Source organism: Phaenicophaeus curvirostris, chromosome 10 (genome assembly GCF_032191515.1).
Source record: "Phaenicophaeus curvirostris isolate KB17595 chromosome 10, BPBGC_Pcur_1.0, whole genome shotgun sequence".
Lineage (NCBI taxonomy): Eukaryota > Metazoa > Chordata > Aves > Cuculiformes > Cuculidae > Phaenicophaeus > Phaenicophaeus curvirostris.
In genome coordinates this window covers 1906642-1934469 of record NC_091401.1, presented here as the reverse complement: position 1 = coordinate 1934469, position 27828 = coordinate 1906642, and the positions used below count along the sequence as shown (strand labels likewise).

The 27828-nt window shown below is 43.2% G+C and overlaps 1 protein-coding gene across 13 annotated transcripts in view; it reads right to left on the bottom strand.

The window, feature by feature from the left end:
- Positions 1 to 21757, bottom strand: part of GIGYF2 (GRB10 interacting GYF protein 2) — a 74898-nt gene extending 53141 nt beyond the window's left edge. For 4 of the 13 annotated variants that reach the window (XM_069865013.1, XM_069865018.1, XM_069865012.1 and 1 more), the window contains exons 1-6: positions 21686 to 21743; positions 21063 to 21089; positions 10220 to 10303; positions 7856 to 7985; positions 6056 to 6151; positions 1742 to 1850 (exon numbers count right to left, since the gene is read on the bottom strand). In XM_069865013.1, coding sequence (XP_069721114.1) covers positions 1742 to 1850; positions 6056 to 6151; positions 7856 to 7985; positions 10220 to 10260 — 376 coding nt within the window. In that variant the 5' untranslated portion in view covers positions 10261 to 10303; positions 21063 to 21089; positions 21686 to 21743. Of the gene's footprint in view, positions 1 to 1741; positions 1851 to 6055; positions 6152 to 7855; positions 7986 to 10219; positions 10304 to 21062; positions 21090 to 21685 lie in introns of all 13 variants that reach the window. The other 9 variants (XM_069865011.1, XM_069865015.1, XM_069865019.1 and 6 more) reach the window with 6 other exon arrangements.
- Between the last annotated feature and the right edge of the window lie 6071 nt (positions 21758 to 27828).

Sequence of the window (27828 nt, the reverse complement as noted above, 5' to 3'; positions counted from 1 at the left end):
AAAAAAAATTAAGTGAATGATGAATTCTGTAACGAAGTCCTTGAGCTAATACTTCTTAACATATCTTAAAAATTATGTACAAGGCAGAAAAGAGTGCAGGAAAAGCTTTCTAACAGTCTCAGTACTGCATAAACCTTAAGTTCTGTCCACTGAAGTGTGATGAATCAAACTTTAATGCCAAACAAAATTTCCATGCATACAAACAGATTGAATAATAGAATTACTGGATTATCGGCCATATTCTGCCACATTTAACTTTATGACCTCACTGAAACTAGTGGAGGCAATTAAAATGCAACCAACTGCTCACTGCATAAGAATGAGATCTATTGTTAATTGTACAGCAAAAAAAGAAGAAAGGAAAATCAGACAAAAGGAAAGAAAAATAAAGGGTCTGGCAAACTAGAAATGATCACGGTATCTTGACACTGAAGCTAGAGAGCACACTAGTGGTCACACGATCTCAAATCATCAAGTTTTAAACAGTGTTCATTTCATTTGCAGAATCACCTAGTACACGTATTCCCAGCACAAGTGAAACAGGGATGCTGCCAGGCAATACACACATTAAAAGCACACAGCAGAAAAGCAGCAGCTTCCAAATGCGCAACAGAAATAAAACGAGGCATATGTAAGAGTCCCACTCCACACCTATATACGTGCACATATTTTTTGTTAATTAAGCCTTGAGCATTTAGGTAAAGGCAATAATAAATAAAGAAGGGGAAGCAACACGGCAGTTGCAGAAGTTTAATTGTATATGTCTTAGCTGGGGAGCAACCACAAGAGGAGAGCTGACAACTTATAAACATCTGACACATGTAAACTAAGGAGAAAGCCAGATTAAGGAATGATAACAGAAATGAGAGAACAAATTAAATCAGAGCAAAATGCTGATCAAGCATTTAATTATGCATGGAAGTGATTTTTGGAGGTGCTATTGAATTAGAAAGGACCCTAAGAGAAATCTCACTTAAGCACCTGCTAAGACAGAGGTTACATCATTTATTACGCCAATGATTTCCAAGGTATTAGCTTCCTAGTACCCTAAATGTAACCCATCATCTTTACGTATAAACATCCCAAAACCAGTGTTCACAGCAACAGTCGCATCAAAAGGAATCTGCTAAGAAAAATCCTGGATTTAACAATTCATTTTTAACCTAGCGATACAGCTTGAGAATATTCACTCTATTAGTTTGCAAATGTTCTGAAGTGATCCAAAGTAGTGGTTTGCTATAGCTGGTGTCTCCACATTGGCAAGACTCAAATGTCTCCCAAATTCAATTATGTCTCTCCATGAACATTCTCCTGTTTATTCTTAGGATGTTAATAAATAAAAATGACAACTTTTCAGAAAGCTAACCACCAACTGTAATTTTCATGTTTTAAATGCATTTGTGGATTCTTCTCCTCTTTCCCTATAAACTGAGTTTTAACTTTAACAAACTTATTTCTAACAATTCTGGGCCAAATAATTTTCTCTTCCACCTCAAAACTACCTTTCCTTTTGCTTTCCACACCCATGAGTCTGAAAGAGGCAGGTAACACAGGTACCAGATGTGCACGAAGGCCTGCAAATCACTAGACACAATATCTATCCCCATACTGGAAAGGTTTCAAAGCTTTAAGGGAAAAGAACCTGGGCATGATAAAGTCTGGCTACAGCCAAGCCCAGTCTAACATCTTTCGTAAGATTTAACCTGTAAAACCTGCATACATTGCAGCACATCCCACTCACCTCGACCTCTAGAGGAACTTCGACCTCGAGGAGCCCCTACCACCGTTCCTCCTCCACGTCCTGTCAACCGTAGGACAGCAGCACTGTTTACAGACATCGAGAAATTTCTCTGCCAAGAAGAAGAAAGAGACAAGGTGAAATCAGAAACATTCACCATATGCTAAATTGAAATTAATACCAACTTTGTTTTCCTGGTATTTATTACAAAGCCCCCACAACTGACCAACACTAAGCAGGGAAAGGATTCCTTGGAGGGATGAATAGCTGAAGCACTCCATAAAAGGATCTTGGTCAATATTAGTGCTCCTGAGTTATTTACCTGAAATTTCCATGCCTTATAGGTAGCAATTGAGCATCCACTTCTTGATCCAGCACAGATTAGAACATTAACAATTGGAAAACTAGCCAGTCAGTTGCAAAAAGAGATTGGCACCTGCCTGTACAGGACACCATTAATACCAACTCCAACATTACTTAAGCAAAGCAAGAATGTGTACAGAGCAACACAACTTGAGTAAAATTGCATTTATCAATCTGCATTCCAGAAATGCCTTTTTCCCTGTATCTATCATCACCATATGCTTTGAGGGAAGCTAAAGGTATTTAAGACTTCTGAAATTTAAGTGACTTCAGACGCTAAGCACTAGTAACACTGAACTTTATTTTAATACGAAATAATCGGTAAAGTTGTTTCAACAAAAAAAAAAATAGATAATTACAACCAACTCTGGCCCCATTTTCTGAGCACAGATAGTTTGAACTGGGCCTAGAATTCAGGAGCACGTTCACAAACAATAAGAAGCAAACCTGAATTCACACATGCTTTCTGAATGCAAGCTTTAAATAATTAGAATGCAAAGGATGCTAAACAGTTGTTTCATTATGATATTTGATAAGAACTTAAAGGAAGCAAATTGCTTACAAGAACTCATCTGAACTCTTATGACTTTGAAGGTCTTCAGAGAACAATGAGACAAGCAATTACATACTATTTAAAATCTAAACATCTAACATCTAAGCCAACAGACATCTGAAGGAGTTTTAACCCAGTTCAGAAACAAGCCTAACTGCTAATATGTTCTTCCTACAAAGCAGAGCTTCCTTCAACAGCAAAACGGTGAGTAAGTAGACTTGAGGGGAAAAAAAATCCAGTCGTGCATGGCAAAATAGCAGGGTCAGCCTCCAGTAAATCTGACTTTATTTTCCCAGCTAGCTCAAAGTTTAAAGCATCCATTTCAACAGCAAGTCAAGATCAAACAATTCCTATCTGCCTCTAAGCAAATCACCACCCTTCCTGCTGTTGATACTTCTACATTTTGTGAGGTGGTGAAATATTTTACTACAGAAACAACTTTAAAGTACTGATTAGATTCACTATCTTGGATAAGAGATCCCTTAATTTTTGACACCTTATTTTTCAATAAGAAGAAAATAATAATCTCGCTTCCATTTCCACACCTTGGGGGACAGTTTAATTTATCTGCCTAAATTCTCCCTCCACTCTGCAGAGCTTACTGTGTTGAAGATTCAATCCATATAATGTGCCTGGGGATAAGTATCCACACGGTAAGAGCACAGTAAGTACCAAACGAGTCAAAATAGCAAAAACTATCCTACTACTGATCCCTGACAAAGCTGCCCCAAAACAGGGGTTCAATTAATTCTTTGGCAGCAAAAGATGTTCCAAGAAAGACATCTGAATCATAATGAATGAGGACATAAAACGCCTCCATTACATTCAGCAGGAGCTCGTGACTCCCTTATTCCACAAGCAGATAAGATTAAAACAAATGAATTCTTTCCTAATGCAAAGAAGGAACATATGGTGCATATATATTGCCAGTGGTGGGAACCACTGCTAAAGCTATCCACAGAAAACTTTTCAAAACACAGTTCCCAGGAAACAGATCCTTGATGAACCCATGTCATGTAACAAAACTTTATACAAGGTGAATCAGCCGAGCTCTAGGTTAGCTCAGCATCCTTATCATCAGGAAAGGGACCTCCTATGTAAAAAAGATCAATGATTCTGCCCAAAGTATATCTACGCCCTAGTCTTAAATATCCAGTTAGTTGAATTTCACAGGGGTAAACAAATATAGCTTAAATTCATACAGCTGACATGACATATCATCCACCCCTAGATAACTCATATTTGAATCGCCTTGAGATGAGACAAGTTCTTCCTGGACATACTACACATACACCTACAAACCTGTCAAGTGCAGAATTCTCAGGCGGCATGCAAGAACTGCTCTGAGGCCAAGGCAAGAGCAAGCCTGACAGGTTCAGCTTCAACTGAACACTCCCCTGAACTATCCGTGTTCTGATCTGCCTGTCCTCTACAGGATCCTCGAACCTCAGTCCACCAGTTCTGAGAGGATACTACCTTCAGTATTCCCACAGCAAGCAGAGAGGTCTTTTAAACTGGTATTGATCTTGGGTGCTAGAGCTTCCCTGCACCACAACTAGTAGCAAAGCCATGAATATTCACCCCAAGGTCACCTCTGTTCATCACAAAGAATCACGTTCAAAGCCTATTATGTCATGGGGAACAAACACCAGGAATTTCTAGTAGCTGAAATAATGCCATTCCCTTGGTATCTCACATCACACATGAAGGTGGGGGAAAGATCTTCAGACAAGAAAAAACAGGTTGTTCACATCCTCTGGGTTCCCAGAAGGCATTAAAGGGAAGATATAATTAAAAAAGGAATTACGGACCTCTTCTTTCAGATTAAGATTTTTGTGGAGATTGTAGAGAACATAATCCAATCATGAAGACTCCTGTACGATTACAGATGAAAAGGAGACAGAAGAAACAGTGACAGAATGCACACCAACTCCTCAGAAGTTTAAGGCTGATGAAGCACCGGACACTGCAGCAGAGGACCACCTGTCCCTGAAGCTCAGCAGCACCTACCATCTCATCTGTACCAAGAGGCTACTCAGCACATTTTCAATACCACAGCCACATCATTCCTTTTGTAGAGTATCTTGGCCGCCACCAGCAGTCAACATCCCTTCGACTGAAAAGGCCTGTAGTTTACTCTTCAGAGAGTAAACTATGCATCAGAAAAAAAATATGTCCAAAGGTATTTAACATCAAGGTTAGATATTTTGGCATGCTACTGAGTGTCTGGGTGACCATCACCTGGGCTGGCTGCCTGAATCCCTCCTATTCCCAATGGAGAATGGGAGCCAGGCTAAGATTTCCCATAAAAGCATGTTCTCAGTCTCAGCTGCCCTTAAGACTGTGGCATGTGATATATTCACGTGAACATAAATGTGACTGCTGATTAAAACTAAACTATTTGTATCTCATCTCAAAGGACCCTAAAAACACAAAAGAAATATGAACCAACTCTGACAAAGAAGAAATTCTAGAAGAGGTATAGAGGATGTGCCAGAACACTCAGGCATAAAAAGACAATGAAAAATTCTAGAATACAATAGCATGGGGTAAAGGAAGGAACATGTTCTGAAGTCTTAAGAAACTTAACACAAGCACTCCCCAGTCCTTCAACAATCAACTTACTGTCGAGAAAGTAAAAATACTCAGCTTTCTATTAGAAAACAAACAAAATGAAATCACATTATTTTTAAATAAGTGTGAAGAAACACAATAAACCAGAGAGCAGCTGCAAAATCAGAAGTTCTGACAGCCATAAAGAGGGAATCAATTCGGAGTCAAAAGTCAGGAGGCACTTATCTGGAGTGGACAGTTTTCTTTGCTAGGGATCAACTTTAAAGCAAAGGCTTTCAAACTACTCGCATCAGTCACCCTTGAAATCGAACGCCTTTGTGGACTACCTATTCTCACTTTCGTTTTGTTCATCAATTTGTTCTATACCTGTAGTGACCAAACAAGGAAATAATCAAGCAACTGATTAGACACTAAGTAATGTTTCTTGAGAAGATGCAGGACTCAACTTAAGAGTCAAAAACACCTTTCCAAAGGCCACAAAGCTGACTTTTCAGAAGTTACAAACACTTGTATCATAGAGAGGGTGGTCCAAAAATAGTAGAAAGTTGCTGTAAAAAACTGGTAATGCTTCCAGAAAATGATACCGAATTTAACAAGCTGACTGCCTGCCACAAACAGAACACTGTATGAAAAATATTTGTTCAAGTACAAGATAATAATCGAGTATGAATGGTACCTGCTAAGACAGCAGCTTTCAGAATTTTTCTTGAAATCTACTAATCTCAAGTGTTGTTTTTTTAATGGAGGTGTACTCTGTATTTTGGCATTACACTAACCACAATCTACAGATTTTTAAGAAAGAGCACTGTCTCTGTAAAGATACAAACCTGTTCTTCTTCTGTAAAAGGTACAAGTGCCAGTGGTGGCAGGGGCTCCTCTTGTAAAACAGGCAGAAACTCCTTATCCAGAAGGTCTGAAGGTATCTGTATGAAAGTAAAACAGCATACAGATAGCTGACACACACAAATTTCAGGAATGGTGCCATAAACTTCAATTTACCCCAAAAAATTTATCTCACCCACCACCCGTAACTAAAATACATAAAACAAGTATCAAACAAATCAGAATTCGAACTTCCACATCACTGCAGATCAAACGTGAACCAAGTGAAATCTCATCTGGTAAATGAAAAAAGTATTGCTTCAACACACATATATAACAGGATGTCTATTTAATACACTACCAAAACTACCGTATAGAGCACAGAGGCTGTATTTGATTTAAGTCAATATTTGATTAAAGTCAACACAACTATAGGTACAGATTTATCAAGCAAAGAATGCTGATGACTTAAACCAACGTAAGTTTTATCAGTTATTTATAATGAGTCCACCATCATATGGAAGGTCTATCAGCAGATGTGACCTTGAGTGTATAGACGAGGAGCTGCAATTACAGCCAACTGAACTCTAAATTATGCCAACAGAGTACTGTTTTAAAAATATTTAGCTCACAATAAAGACTTCTCCCTACTTTAATTGAAGCAAAGCAACCTCGTGCTGGGTTTTTTTGTCTTTTGTGTATATGCTAGTAGAAGTCTTACAGTTTTCTATCAGAGCATCTTTTAATCAGAGTTGCAAGTTTGCCTAATCATCAGCCAAAGATGGAAGATGACATGGCAAAAAAGGATCAGGGTACAAGGCACAGCTTAGGCTTAAAAACATCGCACTCTGTAGTTGACTAGAAACAGCATCAAGAGCCCTCTCAGTGTCAATAACTAGGATTACTCAACAACATGGAAACACGTGTATATCAAAAGCAAGACACGCTCCCATAATAATGCCCTTCTGGCAGACACAAAGGGAGAAAGTATTCTTTTGAATGTTCATAACCATTGGAGAGCTTTCTGTAATACCGGGTATTAGCCGGTTGTTCTGAACCAGTCCCAGCTGTAGGGGTCTTAGCATCATCTGACACAACATATACAAGCTGCAAAGAACAACGACCTCTGACAGGCTGGCTTAATCAAGCACAACATCAAGGTTTAGATCATAGTTTCTCAAAGCGGAGCAGGATAATTCTGCATGTTGAAGCATGGCTTCAAGCTATAATACACTTAACAGTTTTTGAAAAATCTTTGGCATTCAATGCCCTTGAATCTGTGTATAGCCTGATCTACTGGGATGTCCCTGCCCATGGCAGGGGGGTTGGAACCAGATGTTTTTTAAGGTCCCTTCCAACACAAACTACTCTGATTCTCTACGAAACGCGAGGCCCCCTACACTGGATGAAAACATCAGCACAGTCACGTAGGGCAGGAACATGGAGCTGTATGTGTACTTCTACACACAAAGCTGAAGGCACAACCTGACATGATTTCCTGCGGTCCCTTCCCTGACCTGAGGGACAGGCTCTTGAGGGTTTCAGACTTCCAAGTCACCACCTGCCTGCTGCAACAATAAACCAACCTCTGCCACCATCTACAGAAAAAACTACTATTTCCAAATGCAGAACGTATGAATCATTCGCCTGGGGATCACACACACAAAAGCACCACCCACTGGACCTCTTCAGTTCTTTGTCAAGGGATATACATGTTTCCGTTGATAATCACAGAAAACAAATTACCTATACCTGATCACTTAACTGTCATTAGGAACACACGTATCAGGCCTCTTCCTGCTCACCTTATTATCCTTTAGAAAAAGTGCCAACATTTCTTCTCTCCCATAGCGATAGTCTGCTAGTTTGTACTTAGGCAAAGCTGGAGACAGAGGAGGGGATGTCACGCTCCCGCCACTAGACAAAGCTCGCAGCCTGAAATAAAGCAGAAAAGCAGTGAAAAACAAATTGAGGAGACCTTGTCTTCACCTATGCTATAAGTCCTCTGTACATTGACAGATTTAACACAAATGAAATAAATCCAGAACTGAAAGTAAAGGAAAAATGTTAATGGCCGAACGTCAAAACTCTAAAGCTTGGTGCTTCAACAAGAAGAGTGAATGAGCTTCCTTCATTTTTCCCATAGCCTGGAGGGAGAGACAAAAAAACCACAAACATTCCCAAAAGCACAGCAAGGATTTCATAGAATCATAGAATCAACAGGTCGGAAAAGACCTCTTAGATCATCGAATCCAACCGTTCCCATCAATCACTAACCCACGTCCCTCAGCACCTCGTCCACCCGTCCCTTAAACCCCTCCAGGGAAGGGGACTCAACCCCCTCCCTGGGCAGCCTCTGACAGGGACCAATCACCCTTTCTGTGAAAAATTTCTTTCTGATATCCAGTCTGAACCTCCCTTGGTGGAGCTTGAGGCCATTCCCTCCCATCCTGTCCCCTGTCACTTGGGAGAAGAGCCCAGCTCCCTCCTCTCCACAACCTCCTTTCAGGGAGTTCTACAGAGCAATGAGATTTTCCTACATTGCCCTTGATGTCTTAGACAATTAAAATAACAAAAGCTCTTCTCAACAACTGCAAAATCTTTGGAAAGGAAGGTGCTTTAAACTAAAACATTGATTCAGAGGCTACCTTTCACCTAATTATTGAAGCATGCTTTGATTTGGTTTATTGTCCTTTAAGAAGAAAAGGAAAAGCAATTTGCAAGTCAAATGTTTGTCACTTGTTTAGTTTGGTGCCACCTAGTGGCAGTTTCCTTACATCCCATCGCCAAACGAAAAAGACCCGGGCAGGCGTTATTCCGAGGATGAAACGCGCAACTCCGATCCAGATAAACGTGATCGAACTTCACTGCTACGTGATACAACAGCACACAACACAGATCCACACTGTGATCCAAACGAATCATTATACATCTTGGAAACCTGTTCCATTATTTCAGAAAAAATCTGATCTATTGAGTGCAATACATAATATAATCTGATTCAAAAACTAAACAGACACTGAAGCCCCCTTACCATGACACAGCAATCAAGTTACTGTTAAACTGCATGGCGTTTATAGAACTGCTTTGCCCTTCTCTTTTTTTTTTTAATATAACTTTGGTTTCCATCCCTCAACGAATCCAATGACGTCTGTCTCTTATGCTGAAGAGCACTCTAGTGCAAGATATCTGCATGATGGGTGTATTTACAGACAGTGATAAAGTCATTCTTTAACCTTCTTTCAATCTAACAACATAGAATGAGTTCTCTCATTGTTTCCCAGGCCACAAATAATAACGTCTTACTACTTTGTTGAATACTCTCCAACTTCCGTACACTGTGTATAAAAATGTGTCAGCAAAAGTGAGTGCGTTATTCCAGTAACAGCCTCGCCACACGCTAGGCAGCAGCTGTATTTCCTATCACTCCCCACTCCCATTTACATGCTTAAGGAGCAAGTTGCACTTCAGAAGGCAACTCCATCCAGAATTCTTGTTTGTAATTGCAGAAACCAACACTTTCACGATAAATCAGAACAAATACTGAAAAATTACCCCACCTGTTGAATTATTCTTCAACAAAAGCCAGGACAATGCCTGTTAAACAGCTGACACACGATCATACAACCTCCTAAGATTGCCTTCAACACAACAGCTCATTTTTCCTGGTGCTTTTCAGCGCACATAGGCAGCAGGCTACAACATTATATGCACACTTTCACCTTATTCCACATAGATTTATTTTTTTAAGACTGGAAAAAACACCTTGCTTAGCTATAGATTTGAGTCCAGTAAATAGAGTGTTAGAACTTCCTAATTAATATGTATCCCACAGAAAGACCAAACAAGTCAGTCTTCTTGACTCACCTTGTGTGTACATCTGAGATCATAAACACCATCCCTCCCTTGGAGAGGTGGGAGTGACGTGGATGTTTTGCATCACCATAACATGAAACCAAATTCATGTCACACGCAAGGACAATTCACAAAGCAAAGATTAATTTTAACCTATCGCTGCCCATCACAGGCCTGGGACTGAGGTGCAGCAGTATGGAACACACACAATATCACATCCTATTTAGTTCCATAATCCATTCAGCCCCAAAGGACAGAAATTAACGCTTTTTAAATTTTAGACAAGGTTCCACACTCTCACACAAAAAACTCACCATTCAGGCCCGAAGTTAAGTGTCTGAGTTTCTGCTGCCATTTTTTCCTGTTCTATTCCTCTTTTTACAAAAAAAAGTGTGAACCTGAAAAACAAAAACATTTACTATGAAAGCAACTGGATTAATACAGTCCTTCATAAATTTCTTCACAACACAAATGCACACCTGGTCATGCAAAGAAGTGAGGGAAAAAAAAAAGACTAACTGGAATATATAGTTTTTTTTTTAAAAGGAACCCACTTCAGCTCTCCCACACAGATCAATTTACTAACATAGGAGTAACTGCCTCAAGATCTCCTCCCTACACTCATCTTTTAGCAGCTCAAACAGGACACTGGATCAGAGTGTCTAACGAAACCATTTGTACAGACAGCCCTGTTTCAAATCAGTGATTATCACAAGACAACCAAACACTGAGAATTTGATGCCTAATCCTCTTCTGTAAGAACAGTGATGCTTAATTAACAGAATTGCAGCTTCCTGACAATTACAAGAGGATAAAAAACCCACTAGAATTACAGCAAGAAAGATTTCCCAATTGAGTGGCAGAGTATTCAAGAAATTTCCACTGCTCATTCTTGAAAAAGCAGCCCTCTAAGGATGGAATATCTCCAGTTCTGGGACATCCTCCTGAATTTGCAGGCAGGCAACAGCATTTCTCTCATTAAGGAAAAAATACGCACAACTTAAGACTTCAACTACTTTCATTCCTATTAGCTGAGGTTCCACAGACACTAGTGAAGGTCAGGTCACGTTTCTATGGAACAAGAATGTACGGACAACAGTAGATGAACCCATACTGGAGCAAAGGACCGAGACTAAGGGAAGGCTAAGAAGTTCTCTCTATCAGAGCCAAGTCCAGCCCAGGCAGTTGTGGAGAAACGTCTTTTGCAGCAAGAAAACACAGCTCCTCTTTCTTTCCAGAAACAGCAAAATGCAAATCTGCAGAGCAAGGAGGTTTGTTGTTTGATAAAAATCAAACACACTATAGTCAAAGTCCAAACAAAACAGGGTTTGAAGCACTACCTAGAGAAACTGGTTGATTAGACTTAAAGAACTCGTAAAAACAGATGGTAAGGAGGGAACTTTGCCACATCAGAACTCTGTTCCTTAATGCAACCAGGGACTAAATAAGAAGCTTCATAAGTTTGTCTATACTTTGCATAAAAAGATGATGCGAAGAAGAAACAATATGTGAGGAGACAAGTTGAAAGGGCATTAGTTACTGAGGAAAAAAGACAATACTGAAAACGTTTTCTTGTGCATATGTATATCTTCACACTACTTAAGTAATTATTTTAAAATTAAAAAAAAAAGGAAAAATAAAATCATCAGCCTGAAAGCTAGAAAATGCAAAAAAAAAAACCCAACCCACACTAAGACTGCCTGAGCACATTTTACCCAAATCTTTTGGGCATAAGATTATAAATATTTGTAAAATTCCCTGCAGTCTAAATCTATAAACCAACTTTTGGCTCATGTATTTTTACTACATGCCGCATTAACTTTTTCCCTATACAAAATATCATTCATATACAGATGGTAGTATTTTTATTTTCACAACAACCCTATAAAATGAAATGGGATCATCTCCACTACATCAATCAGAAGTTAATACCGAACTATCCAGCTGTTCTCACAGATGATTTTCTTCTGATTAGAGCTGCCGTTTTAAGCAGCTGACAGCTCACGATACAGCCACTCATCACTCTGCAAACCAAAATACAAGGTTAGGTAGCTAGAGATTACACACAGCAGCCGCATACAAAAGAATTGTGGGGCAATTCAGGCAAACCAGCGTGTACACTTTGGCTTAGACAAGGCTCTAACACAATTCCTAGTAGCCTTAATTGGATGGCTGTCCCATGGCTTCCTGCAATGCCTGTAATCCTGCTGCTGCTGCGAAGGGGGAGGTGGGGGTGGAAGGGAGCTTTCAGATCAGTCCCTGGAGATCACCAGGAACCTGGGATGTTTAGCTCCTCATATTGAAACTAGCTTAGTATCACTAATACCAAGAAGACTGGCACCGAATGTTGAACTGCAATGAAAACACAGCTGAAAAGCATCAGATACAAGAATAAAGCACTAAAAATCAAATAGGATACAGCAGTTTACTAGTCTTGGACCTACAGTCTTCAGCCACTGGGCTTCCTTCCCAAAATGTGGGGATACTGCATCATCTTTCTCTACTAGACTCCTAAGCACTTCAGTACCTACAAGCATATTCAAAGCCTACACCTCTCATCCCACTGAGGTGCAAAATGGCTTTGTCACTCATTTTGACCACCACACTTCATTTTGAGAACTCTTTGCTGACTTCCTCTTCTGGGTTGAATTCAGATAAGCTGCATCCACCTTAGAAGTTCTCACTATAAGTGGGTGAGATTGTAGCTGAACTGGGGAAAAAAGAAAAAAAAAAACCAAATAAAAACCAGCTGCAGATTGAGTAGGTGTTAACAGGTGGATTTACTCTAACAAGTAACATTACCCAGAAATAAAACATACATCAAAAACGAATCACAAGCAAAGCTGAGAGAAAACCCTTGAAAAGGGGGCACGCTGGAAACAGGTAATGATTTGGAAGGAGGAGAAAAAGGAATCGGAAGAAGATTCAAGAAAACTAAGACAGCAAGTGCACAAGAGGAACACATGTAGCCATGTCAGAGCACACAAGAGAGGGAAAGCAAAAAACCTTCTGCTGCTTCTATTGGTTCACAATGCAGCAGACGAAAGCTCAGAGCACAGAAGCCAAACCGGAGATGAATCTCTGAAGGGACTGCTCAACACACACAGTCCTGTGCAAAGGAGAAGCTGCACTAACTGGAAAGGCAAGTTGGGGTGGACTACACCACGCTTATATCCTGAGAGCAAAGAGGGTGGAGCAGAAAAAGGATGAGGAATTAATAAAAGGGAATGAATGATCAGTAGCCCAGGAAAAGGCATGAATTTATCAGATTTTTATTATGTGGATAACTTTCTTGGGCTCAAAACTTCAATATTAACAATTAAAATATTACATTCTCCTGGGGCGATACCACAGGTACCAAAACCACCGTCAGCTTGCAGAACCAAAAAGAGAAGAAATCCCATCAGCCTGTGGTCTGGCAAGGGAAAAACTTCCTTTCCATTCTGCCAGCAGCTTAGTACTTTGGAAATCAGAAGTCCATCCTCTGAGTAGACACAAAATGTAATCCAATAACATTAAGCCTTTAAGTGGCTTTCACTCACATTTATCAGGTAATATTATAGGCACAGAAGTCGCTATCAGCAACACAACTCATTTCACTGGTTTGCCTTGGGTATGATTGCTGTTTTACCAAGCTGGCAGGCTTAAAAATTATTTTTCAAGCCCCCTATTTGGTACCTGACGAATCTATTAAAACACTCAGAAACATCTGCTTCAGACACAAGTCAGAACTTGATTCTACCAGCTAGATTTGTGTGTTAAAATGCATAAGATACTTCAGCTGAAAAATTCTAAGGAAGGACTATAATTACTGTTGCACATTTTAGCCACGAGCTCTCTTCTTTTAAAACGTATAGCTAGCTAATAAATATCTAGGGGGAAAAGATGGTTTTTGGAGACTTTGAGAGATCTGAGCTGCCATGTTCTCCACGCCCTGTTCAACCTCAGGATTTACACAAAACTGAATTTTAAGGTTTGTCCCTTACTCACGGGAACTCCAGTTTGGAGTTTCTCATGCCTACATTTCCATTATGGAATTCTGTTGGCTTGTACCACATGGCAAAATCTCTCACCAAGACGTTCTTGTTGTTTGGATAAACAGATTTTAAGCATCCCAAGTTGAGCTGCATTCAGGTCTGCCCATTTCATCCTTCCTACAGACAAAAGAATTAGGATTTGCACTGTCACTGCAACTTAGAGCTTTGGAGCTGCTCCTTGCTTACTTTTTTTTTCCCCCCTAACTTTGGAAACCTAAACCTTGGGAAAAAAAAGATATACCGCTGATCCTTCCTATACATAGCTATTTTATTTTGAATTGGTCCGCTGTTTGATCAGAGGTATTGCAGAAGAAAAGTAGCCTTAGCTTTTGATGTAGTGCCATTGCTACTATAGATTTTAAACAGCCTTTTTAACCTAAAAATCGCCTGAAAAACTAGAGAATCAAAAGAGCACAAAGTAAATCTGACAGAAGCAGATTTAAGAGCAAGGAACTGAGTTCTCCTTAAATAAACCTGGAACAGGAATTTAGCAGCAGTGCTCCACCACTCAACAGCAACATGACATCAAGACAATAAGATTTTACCTTCCACAGGGAAGAAAACATGCCCCAGGCAGCTACTAGACCCAGCTAATTTCAGTGCCAGGAACTGTGTTTTTAAAAAAAAATTAACAGGTTGAATGAATAATTAATGCTGATTTTCTCTAATTCTTGAAATACTAAAGATGATCCAGAACGGTATGCAAGCCACCTTTTAAGTACAGCAGTACACAGGATGACTTAGGTGGCTCCATTACCAGTCTGTTTGATATTAATTACTGGCTAAAGCAGACAACACTGATTAAAGGACACTGACATAAAATTAAGACCAGCCAACACAGATTTATGGAAGAAATTTAATCCAAACATACTTTTTTTAAGAGTAGAAATCTCATTGCTCAAGAAAGTAGGTGAAATAAAATTTAACTTCTGTAGGACACTTCAATTAAGTAGAATGCTAAAAAGGACAAAGTCATTCACAACCACATGAAAAGTCTCCAGTTATCACCACCTCTTTTTTCCTTTAGCTTTCTCTTCTCCAGAGTCTACAACATCCCATCTCAAAAGGCAAAATATTCTCAAAACAGAGCAGAAGAAGCTATTCTCTACTTCTATAAAACTTGTAACATTGGCCCACATAACTTCTAAACCCAAGGATGACAAATATGACTATGGTAAATAATGGAAGTGACACATCACCAGTAACAGAGTTATGAATTATTTAATTATTTGGTCCAGTATAGCAGGTTGCATTTAATAAGGCCAAGAGTACAATCAAAAGACTCTGGAGCAGAAACCATAGGTGATACACAATAAATGCAAGATTATTCTGGAGAAATAGTCCTGAAATCAATCTGAGATTTATGACATTAATCAGCTGAAAAGGAACATATGATACAACACTGACTACAAGAGCCAACAGAAAACCCTGAAAACAGAAATAAGTAAACAGAGTAAATATAGACTGGATTTTTATCACTCCAAGGATACTGTGGCATATTCTGTTGTCCATATGGAAAAAAAGCTGATAAATCAGGTGCTCTAAAACTAATAGAACATGACAGATACACCTTGGGGGGGGGGGGGAAACAAAACATGCCAAAGTTCTATCTATCGAACTTTGGAAAACCATAACGATCTCATCCAGTCTGTAAATGATCACGGAGGTAAAAAAGGCTTAAGACCCAAGTTTATTCAGGGAAGGGACTGAAGCAAAACATTCAGAGATAAACAACCAAGTAAGCTGCTTCCAGGTCAACACTAAATGATTTTACAAGAAGTATGCTCTAATTTAGGCAGAAAATGAAACAGAAAAGAAAGAAACATTACTCATATTACACAAGATGCCAGACGAACCACAGTAGTCCCTGCTGGCTTACCGAGCCTTTATCCTGATAAAGGCGGTGAATTTTCCAAGGCCTATCTACCCACACGCCAAGAGGAAGTTTTCCTAAGGAAACAATGTCTAAACCATCCACTTCTCCAGAAACCACACCTCTATTAGTACAGTTACACTTTAAGATCTCATGAACTCTCAAATTCTTCAAATCCTGAAGTCTCAAACCCTCCTATCTCAAATCATTGCAAAAGCATTTCCATCTCAGCAGTTTCTGGTCAAAATGGTCTGAGAGGTTCTCAAATGGCAGGACCAAACTGACCACCCTCTGCTCACTTCATACAGACCCACCCTAAAGCTTCACTCAGCGCTGCGTCTTCAAACCACGCTGCACCACAGTCAAGAACGACAAACACAAGAGGCAGGCACTGAAGAGACATCCTGTCTCAGAAGACTCGCACACCTAACAAAATCCAAGAAAAATACAGGAACATTAAATATCACAATTCCAGGTCTTTTCCTCCTTTCCTAACTAGTACACTGAACTTGGTGGTTAGAGGTAGGTTAGAGAGCTACTTCCTTCCTGCTTCACCTGAACACAAACATGAAAGTTTTTCCCAGTTTCTCCACCAGAAAGCAGCATGACCTCCACCTTTATTACAGGACTCCCAGCCAAAGGCAGACACCAGCGATTAAGCTCCAAGCAGAGTCAGGGACCACACCCTTGGCCCTGCCACTAGCTGGAACGCAAACCACTTCTCATGCCAAATCCTGTCCCAAAATCCTGCCAGCACTTTGTTTTCTAGCTGAAAATCACTTCCACATCTGTCTCTACCTTGTACACGGACAATCGGCTGGTAGGTAAGCAGTGAGTCTGTGCTGTTCCACAAGACTCTACAGACCAGGACGCTGATTCGGGCTGTCTACCTGCTCCTCAACAAGGCCGTAGCCAGACTGCACAAATGCAACCAAAGCCACACTGCACGAATGCAACCAAAGCCACACTGCAGCACCGTTCTCCCATTTCACACATAACATAGCCCATACATCCATTCAAAGGGGCAGAACAAAGCTTCCGACTACCTACACTGAAAACATCCACTGAATTAACAGATCTGAGGTGCTGTTGGGGTTTGCTGTTTTGTTTTTAAATGTCATTTACATAAGCAGCTCCTCTGGGCTGTGTAGAAATTCTCTCTGCCCATCTACCCTCCTTAAGGTTTCCTACTCAGGCAGTTCTAAGAGGTCCTTTACTTCAGGAAACTAATATTAGGACTTCTAATTCAACAGTGACAGTGCGTCTGAGAGAGACAATTAGTATGGGTATCAGATTACATACGCTCATCAGGCAGGCAGAGGGTAACTCATTACTACATATGAATGATAACACTTATTAATAGCTTATCACTTTCCTTCTCTTTATGTTAACACTGCTTAAGATATTCACTTGTTTTGATCAAAAAAAACAGGTCTTTTGTAAATGTGTAACTTGCGATGTTACCCTTATCCTGCCTTAGTACTCTCAGAGGCTACAGTAACATCAACAGAGAAAATTACACACATGGATGATTCAGCATTAACTAAGCCTAATGTAAAAGCTTCCACTGGTTTAAATGGTAGCCAAACTGGGCCTCTCATTTATTAAGCCAAGTTATTAGATGCTTTTACTTAAAAACCTTGCCATATGCTACGTCCATGCTCAGCCTCGCTCACTTTCTATCACTCAGCCTAACGCTGACGTCAGCCCTGCTTTGAGCAGGAGGCTGGAGCAGACAACCACCACAGGCTGCTCTCTTCCAACCTAAATCATCCTCAGATTCTACTATGGGTGGCTCAAAAAAAAACCCCAAACATCAGTGTAAACATCCATTACTTGCCACATGACATTTTGACTCCAAGTCTGAAGTTACACAGATTCAGCTATCCATTCATCACCATAAAACACCACCCAAAGTAAACTTCACAGTGCGCAGAGCACATCTTCTCCTTCTGTTTGTGCAATCTGATCTGACACATGACCACACAAACCACAAATCTGCTTGTGCCCGATCCCATCTACACTTGGACATCTACAGCTTCTGAACCTCCCAGTCACACAAACCAACAGAATGCCAAGAGCTTCATTTGTTGACAGTGACAGGAGGGAGGGGAAAAAGAAAAAAAAATGCAATTCATAGTAACCACAACCTGAAACAAGTATTTCTCTACTGAAAAAAAAAAGGACTAAGCACCCAGCAACAAAATATCACTTTCACAAAGTGCAATGTATCATGCTTACTTTCACTGCTATGATAGCTACTTAACATACAAAAATATTTGTATGTGTAAAAAAACGTAGAAAATAAGTAAACTCATTTACTTGTTTAAGGACAAATCACACATACAAGAGCCACTGCTGAAGACATCAAGCAATCATTCTTATTTGCCTAGATTTCTTAAAAAATACAGCCAAAAAGATAGAAGATCACAAGACACAGCTTTAATAACTAGCTGAAGGAATCAAAAAAGACAGTAAGTGACCCAGAAGCATTTTCAGGCAAATTTCCTAAATGTCCATCAAAATTTCTCACGGACCCATAGACCCTATTGCCTCTTGAAAGCTCCCGGTATCTCTCCTGCTTTCCTCTAGATGCAAAGTTCCTATATAATACAAGCTTTAAGGATTAAAGGAGGGGCTCGTTCCTGAAAACACACACTTTGATTTGATTTTGGCAGAAGTCTCAGATGCAGCAAAACAATTCCGCGTGTCCCTTCCATTAAAAAAAAAAATATATGCAAGAGGGAGGTAAAAATGTCAATGGCAGCCTGGCTTCCTGCACAGACATCAAGCCACAGTTTCCATATTCAAGGAATGTTTAACCACCTTTAGTGAGAAGGGTCTGACAGCCCTCCCTCTGCAAAAAAAAGAGAAGGGGACACACTTTGCCATCACCACACCATAGCAACCTCAACTACTAACAAAGTAGCATAAAGACCTGGGTCTGCTACAACCCCCTCACTACCATCTGAGCTAAAGACACAAAAATAATAGTATTAAACATCCCTGGGATGAACTATATGGTTTGACATACACATGTGCAACCAGCAACCACAAGAGGGCCAATGTTGTATAGACCTAGTAATTTAAAGCACTTAATTCTTCTTAGTTCCATCCGTAACTTACGTCCACCTTGAGCAAAGTGGCTAAGTTTTCTCAGTTCTGACAATTTCCGAGCCAGACCATTTGTGCAATCAAAAAGCGTTCAGGAGCCGACTGCGAGAAAAGAAAGGGAGAGGCTAAGCTGGGCTGACTTTGCTCCCATAAAAGCAAATACCATCCCCCCTGCAGCAATTCACACACCTAGGTTTTCAAATGTCACTCAGTGAATTAAAATAAATTGATGAGAAAACCACACAAAGAAACAGAGTCCTTTTCAACACAGATACTCCTCCAGTAACAAAGAGATGGGTTTCTCCTTACCAAAGCATTCCATGGATCTCTAGCAAGCTATGGAGGATGGAGATAGCAGATCAGGCCTGCGCTATTTGGCTTGGGAGCGGAAATTTTATTGCTCTATCTCAAATCATGAATTAAATATAGCTTATCTCCGCTCATCTTTAAGCAGAAGCACCGAGAGAAAAAAAAGAACCACAAATAGAAAAATGAGAGAAAAATGCTAGGAAAAGGATTTTTTTTCCTAAATCAGAGTATGAGAAGATTTAGCCTAATACCTTAAATAGTCCTAAAAAGAAATGTTAAAGACCTCAATGAAAGAATAAGAATATGACAGATATGTGAACTTACAAGATTGGACAAAAGCAGGCAGAACAAAAACACATATTCTTGGTATTTCTGGCAAACAAACTAAAAAAAAAGAGCTGGAGGCAAAGGAGGGGGCAGAGGGGAAGGAAGAGACCGTGGCTCAGGTGCCTGGCTCACCTTCACCCGTTACTGTGAACCAGTGTGACCCTGCATGTTTAAATAGAAAGACCTTTTAGCAGAGGGATGTCTTCAGCCACTCAGCTGCCCCAACAAGATGTTCCATACAACCTAGACATCCAATTCATCTGTAAATAAAGTATCCTTATATCTTAAAGGAGCTGACAACTTTCTTCCTACATTTAGGCATAAGAAACTCTGGTTTATGATAGAATTCCATTCAGAAAATTGGCCTTAGGAGACAGCAAACATAACAGAAGCAATGCAACAGTGAAAATCTTCTCTGCACTCCCCTTTTACACAAAACCTTTTCCTCCTCAAGGAGTAAAACAGTTGGAATAATTATATTGTAAAGCCCTCGACTCTATATTCACCAGCATTTTTTTTCCATTACACCAGCATCAAGATCACATTTTCATTCACCATACGTTTAAGGAAGGTGAGAAAAAACACTGACGGGAGTATGTGAGGATATTTTGCAGTCCTCTCAAGATCAACATCTGTAATGAAGCGAGGACCTGCAAAACTGCAAGTGTTCACTGTAATACCAAGTTATCTTGTAAGCGCCCCATGAAACAAGGCATCACTACAACAGGACTACTTGACATTTTACTTCTCCGCTCTTGCATCAAAAGGCAGGCTCAAGAAACTATTTAGAAAACGTCCTAAAAGAAATACAGAGACCACGTACCCCCAAGTATGTTCATGTGTCCAGGGACTGGCAGGTCCCGAGCAGCTCTAAAGCCTAGTATTTATCGACAAGATATTCAGATATCAAAAGGGGCTTTCAAAGCCTCAACGCAAAAAGTGGGTCTTGCTGGAAGTGACATTCAATTTCCATGGATAAACCTTTACCTTCTTTTTCATACAGTCGATGACTAGATAGAATCTTTGTGGTTTTTAATCACACGTTTGGTAAGTAATTACCACTGGCACACAGGACCGCTGACATCAGTTAACCTGTAGAACTATGCAAGCCTGGGCAGAGAAGGGGATGCAAGAGGGGCAATGGACACTCCGACATTTCCGTGGGTACCCCCAGCACTGAGCAGGGCACGTAGTTTAACTTCAGTATCCCATGACTGTTGAAAGGATGCCTCTTCAAGAATACCAATACCTTGTAATGCTCTTATTATCTCTCGGAGCCAACACCCATTAAACAGAGCTCAAAAACACCAGAACAAAGCTTTTGTCGGTGACAACTGCAACCCATTCTGTTTACTGAGGTTCCCAATTATCACACCGTGCATCTACCAAACGTTCTACTCACAAAGCAGCAAATTAACTTGCGTTTATTAAAAAGTTTCTTAAGAACAGAAGCAATCAGTAGTTACGGGAAAAGGGGGGAAAAAAATTCACACGTACTTTCTGAGAACTTGCCCAAGTCAGCTCCTGAAGCAGGAAAATAGAATGAGCAGCGAGAAGTTAGACAGGAGAACACAACCGGAATTCCGAAGTTCTTTCCCCTCCCACCCAGCAGACACTCGAGAAGCACAGCAGGAGTCGAGCCGTCACGGCAGCAACCCCCTAACGCGGGGCTGAAGGTTACCGGGAGAGGCTTCGCCCCCGAAGCAGCGTCTCCCCCCGGGCCGCAGCTCGTCCCGCTCCCGGCGCGGCCTCCCGGGCTCCGAACGCCGCGGCCGCTCCGCCCGGGATCGATACCTGACGGAGGGGCCGCTCCCTCCGGGCCGCCCGGGCCCCTCCGGCCCCGCCGCTCCTCCCACCCGCGGGGGGCGAGCCCGGGGCTCCCCGCCAAACCCCCGGGAGGCGGCGCGGGCCCGGCGGGGGGCGCTGACAGCCCCGGGGCCGCCGCACCGCGCCTCACGGAGGGGCCCGGCCCGCCCCGCCAGGCCGCCGGGCCTCCCCCCTGCGCGGGCGGGGGCGGCACGAGCCGGGGATGGGGGGGGAGGCGGCGGGGAGGAGGAGGCGGCGGCGGCGCGGGGGGCCGGGGAGGGGGGAGGCGAGGCGGCGGGACGGGGCGGCGGTACCTGCGCTGGCGGACGGGGAGTCCCTCACGGCCACAGCGACGGCTCGGCCCCAACAACACAAGATGGCGGTCGCGCCGCCACGCAGCGTCACGTGACGCGGGACACGCCCCCATCCCCGCTCCCCCCTCCCCGGGACCCGGATGGGCGGCGCCGCGCGTGCGCGTTCCCCGCTGAGGGGGGGGGGGGGCGCCATGACAGGGACAGGGACAGGGACGGGGTCCCCTCATGCTGCCCCAGCCTCCTCCGAGCCCCATCCAACCTGGCCTTGAACACCCCCAGGGATGGGGCAGCCACAGCTCCTCTGGGCAGCCCGGGCCAGGGTTCCTCACGCCCACAGCAAAACGTTTGCCCCTAAGGTCTCGTTTCAGTCGCCCCCTCTCCAAGTTAGAGCCGGTCCCCCTCATCCCGCCCCGCGCGCCCTGCTCCACAGCCCCTCCCCAGCTTTCCTGCAGCCCCTTTCGGCGCTGGAAGGTGCTCTAAGGTCTCTCCAGAGCTGCCTCTTCTCCAGGCTGAGCAGCCCGTCCCGGTGGAGGGAGCTCTTCCCTCAGGTCTCTCGTAGCAGAGGTGCTGCGGCCCTTGGGTCACCTCCATGGCCTCTTGTACCCACTCCAACGGTTCCTTGGCCTTCTTATGTTGAGGATTAAGAAACTGAAGAGGGGCAGATTTCGCCTAGACATAAGCAGGAATTTTTTCACCATGAGGGTGGGGAGGCCCTGGCCCAGGTTGCCCAGGGAAGCTGTGGCTGCCCCGTCCCTGGAGGGGCTCAGGGCCAGGCTGGATGGGCCTTGGGCACCTGATCCAGTGAGAGGTGTCCCTGATGGCAGGGGGGGACTGGATGGGCTTTAAGGTCCCTTCCAACCCAAACTATTTTATGATTCCAGAGCTGGACACAATACTCCAGATGGGGTCTCACAAGAGAGGGACAGAGGGGCAGAATCCCCTCCCTCGCCCTGCTGGCCGCGCTGCTCTGGGTGCAGCCCAGGACACGGTTGGTTTCTGGGCTGTGAGCGCACGTTGCCGGCTCATGTTGAGCTTCTCATCCCCCAGCCCCCCAAGTCCTTCTCCGCAGGACTGCTCTCAATCACATCATCCCCCAGCCTGTATTGAAATCAGGGATTGCCCCAACCCAGGTGTAGGACCTTGCACTTGTCCTTGTTGAACCTCATGAGGTTCTCCCAGCCCCGCTTCTCCAGCCTGTCCAGGTCTCTCTGGATGACATCCCGTCCTTCCAATGTGGCAATTGCACTTCTCAGCTTGGTGTCATAGAATCATAGAATCATAGAATAACCAGGTTGAAAGAGACCCACCGGATCATCGAGTCCAACCATTCCTATCAAACACTAAACCATGCCCCTTAGCACCTCGTCCACCCGTGCCCGTCATCTCCAAACTTGTTGAGGGCGCGCTCGATCTTGCTGTCAAACAGGAGGGAGTGATCTCCACCAATCATCTGCAACGACGTAAAAGCTGGCTACAGAATCTGTTTCCCACTTGCATGCACATGGATAAATTTTCCAAGAAATCTTATGCATATTCTATTCTTTTCCAAGGACTAGTTTTAATGTTATTATGAACTTCACAACAGTCAAAACTCTTGCTGATTTGGAGCTGGCTCCAGCTCTGCCTGACCTCACCTTTGAGCCAGGGAGAGGCTCCAAACCGAGGGGATTCCAGAAGGGACATCTGCTCAGCACACATCATCCAATTTGTTTGTAAATGAAGTATCATCATATCTTAAAAGATAGAACAATATAACTTTTTTTTCCTACATTCAGGCATAAGAAACTCTGGTTTATGATAGAGCTCCATTCAGAAAACTGGCCCTAGGAGACAGCAAGCATGCAACAGTGCTTAGTTTAAATTCTAAATAAATAAAACCTTCTTTGCACTCCCCTTTTATGTGAAATCTTTTCCTCATCAAGGGGTAAAACAATTGGAAAAATTACATTGTGAAGCCCTCAACTCTCTATTTGCCAGCATTTATTTCCATTTATTTCCATTTTCCTTCAGTTTGGAAGAAAACATGCTGTCAGGGGGACATTCTGTCTAACTTTCAAGACACACGGTTACTCAGATGAAACTTTCTTTTAGCCTAAATCACAGAATATCCCACTTTTTGGTCGCAGTAGTCCCTTTTTGTCCCAGCGGGCCACCCTCTGCTGGACAAGCTCCAGCCGTGCAGCCCACTGGCTCCATCCAGCCTGGCCCTGGGCACCCCCAGGGATGGGGCAGCCACAGCTTCCCTGGGCAGCCTGGGCCAGGGCCTCCCCACCCTCACAGCAAAACATTTCTCCCTAAAATCTCATCTCAATCTCCCCCCTTGCATCTCCAACCCGTTGCCCCTGGTCCTGTCCCTGCGCTCCCTGATCCAGAGTCCCTCCCCAGCTTTCCTGGAGGCTCCAGATCAGGAGCTCAGAGCAAATGTTTTTAAGCTAAAAATACTGTTTTATTTTTAGCCCTAGACCTCATATTATACATATGAGCCCCCATGTGGTTCCTTCAGCCTAAAGAACTATTCTTGGCTGTTACGCACTGTTGAAGGTATAACTGTTTTCAGCTGAAACAATTTCACTCGGATGGTGATTTCAGCCACAATCCATGCAGCTCTCTCTCCCTCCTCTTCTAGGTGAATAAGTACTTGTCATTGTGCACTGAATGCCAGCCAAAAATGATGCAACCATGAACACAAGCGATTCTTCTGAGCTAACGGGTTGAAAGCCTGTAATTCTTGGGGCTTATTTTCAGCTGAGAGCAACATAGGACTACTTCACCCCAAAATCTTAGAATGAAATTTCTCCTGTGGGAGGCTGCTGTGTAAAGGCAACGCTCCCTAGAATCATAGAATAGTTTGAGTAGGAAGGGACTTTAAAGATCATCTAGTTCCAACCCCCTGCCCTGGGCAGGGTCACCTCCCACTGGGTCAGGTGCCCAAGGCCCATCCAGCCTGGCCTTGAACCTCTCCAGGGATGGGGCAGCCACAGCTTCCCTGGGCAACCCGGGCCAGGGCCTCCCCACCCTCATAGCGAAGAAATTCCTCCTTATACCTAGTCTAAACCTGCCCCTCTCCAGTTTATCCCCATTGCCCCCTGTCCTATCACCACAAGCCTTTGTGAACAGTCCCTCCCCAGCTTTCTTGTAGCCCCTTTCAGCACTGGAAGCTGCTCTAAGGTCTCCTTGGAGCCTTCTCTTCCCCAGGCTGAACAAGCCCAACTCTCTCAGCCTAGCCAAGGGCTGTCCTCTGATAAGCTGCATTTGATCACCCTGATTGCTGGAGCCAATACTAATAGTGGTGTGGGGCAGGAGGGAGGCAGCTGCATTTCCAGCTGACCTTCAGAACTTCCAATTTCACTGCAGAAGTGGCTGTGCCTTGTTATTCTACTTATCGAGTTTGAGCGCTCAAAAATATTTTCACATGCTGCAAAAGCTTTATCTGAGATGTGAGAAGTTCAACACTCACAGACATGTTTTTCTCCTAGTTAGCACAAACATGTTATCTAGACAAAAAAAATTCAAGAAGGGAGTGTTCGAAACCCGCCTCATCTGCAGAAGTTGGAATTTTTGTAAAATATCTCAAGAAAACTCAGTTTATTTTATTTTTTTGTCATAGCATCTTAAATCTTCCATGACACTCTTTCAAGCGGAACAGGGAGACTGTCGTGAAAATTCATCAAGACTGTACCTGTGTGGTTAAACTCCTGCATGGTTCCTTGACGCAACTTCAGCTGATGTTGTCTAGGTGTGAAATCACCCCAGCAGGTAGCCTGTCATTCACTGGGGTACAGAGGGCATGAAGTACTTCAGAGCCCTCTGGATGACCATGCCAACTCATCCACACTATTAAAAAATCCAAGGACAGGGAAACAGCACCCCTAACAAACAAAACCCATCGTTATCCCCCATTGTTTTCACCCATCCTAGCTTGGAGGCATGAGCCTGCCTCCCTTGGTACAGCAGAGGAGCTACAAACACAGAGCACAGCTTCGAAACACTAAATAATGGCCATAAAGAAGATGTGGCGGCGTCTGTCACGTCTCCCCTCGCCACCCCCACGTTTCGCTATTTGGAAAAGCGGCGCTCCTGTTTGTCAGAATACCAGGGATTTTGTCTGAGAAAAGGCAACGGCTTCTCAGCAGCCTCAGTTTTCCAAGGGGGCAGACAGCCATCCTCGTTTGTCACATCCCTGAAATAAACAATAAAGGCGACAGAGGAGGCAGGCCGGTGAGCATCCGACTGTAGGTTTTGCAGTCAGTCACTCTGGTGGATCTGTCAGCTCACACGGCTTATGCCAAAGGACAGACTACCACAAACACACTGCCACTGCAACACCTGATGGTTTTAAGACATCCTTCCCACATGTGACAAGCAGAGTTTGAAAGGCAACAATAAAGCATCCTGGTTACTCCAATCCATCTTGCAAGGGATTTATTTGGACGCTCCCGTAAGGAGTTACATTCAATTGAGTCACCTTAATCCTCACAGCTAAAACCTGAACACTAAGCCAGGAAGAACCTATTGGTACCATTTCCCTCTCTCTCTCACGGATGCTGATGCTGAGCATTTTAGGCAAGACTTCCCACTATCACACAGCATCCCCTGCAGCCAAGGGCAATGGCAGGGATAGAAGCATCAGTGAGAAACACGTGCGATCCCAGTATCCAGGCTTGGCTGTACCTATCCCCGGTCCTAGCTGAAGTGTTAGCGACTACTGTACATAGAATCATAGAAGAGTTTGGGCTGGAAGGGACCTCAAAGCCCACCCAGTTCCAACCCCCCTGCCATGGGCAGGGACACCTCCCACTGGGTCAGGGGCTCCAAGCCCCATCCAGCCTGGTCCTGAGCCCCTCCAGGGATGGGGCAGCCGCAGCTTCCCTGGGCAACCTGGGCCAGGGCCTCCCCATCCTCATCATGAAGAAATTCTTCCTTATTTCCAGTCTAAATCTTCCCCTCTCCAGTTTATACCCACTGCCCCTCGTCCTATCACTCCATGACTTTCCGAACAGTCCCTCCCAAGCTTTCCTTTAGCCCCTTCTACTGAAAGATCTCCTTGCAGCCAGGGATCAAGGACTACCTGGAATTCCCATTCAAGGAGATGAGCGACTTGAGGCAGGTCTTTGTCCCTGCTGGTTCAGACCCATAACCACATCAGGCTTTTCATCAAACTTCTCTATTTGCCATCACAGACAGACTTACGAGTCACTCGTGGCACGTCAGTGCTGCCAGACCAGTATTGATGTACCAGCAACTATCAGCAAAGAGAGTTGGCATTGCCAGGACCTTTAAGAGCCACCTGTGGTGACATCAGGAATAAAAGGAGGACAGAGCATTAAGCACTATAATACATTAATTATAGGTAAATAAAATTAAGTATTGTCAGCCAGTATTAGATGGGAGATTTAGCTAGAAAATTTCAGCACTTCCACGCAACCTGATGACATTTTTATTCGATCCCAGGTAATCAGAATCATTTAGAAAACAATTAATTTCCCAGTGTCACTTTTTTTGCAAAGCTAATTTCAAAACACACATTGCTGCAACTGCAAAATCCAAGAGCAGTTACTGCTCACTTCACTGAATAAACGCCCCAGCTAACAGCACCTATTTGGATCGGACAAAACCGCCACAGCCACACTGCTCGTTTCCTTATTGAAACTTGTCAGCTGGAGTTGACTCAAATCTACTAAAATAAAACCACTAGAATCCCTTTTTCCACCCTCTCCTCAGCCTGGGCTCCTCACCCAGCTGCACGTGCAAAGCAGCACGAGTCAGCAGAGGAAAAAAAGGGAATATCAAGAGCTGCAGTGCTGCAACTTCCCTCTGGAAACAGAAACTACAGAACCTTCACTCTGATTTTAGCCGACTTCTGAGGCCCGAGGGCTCGCAGACACCCAGTGAACGCACTGACCGCCAACAACACACAGAGCAGAGCTGCACGGGATAAAATATTTATGTCTTCCATTTCATCGCTGGATTGTACCTGAAACAATGTGCAGATAAACCTCCTCCTGAGCTCCCTCAAATCAGCCGTGCCAGCAAAGCTTAGCAGATCAGGAACGGCAGAAACAATATATGCAGGCATCTGAAAATGCATCCAAGCTTTTTTTAATTCCCTTCTATTAATAAGAAGGAAGAAAGAGGAAATGGAA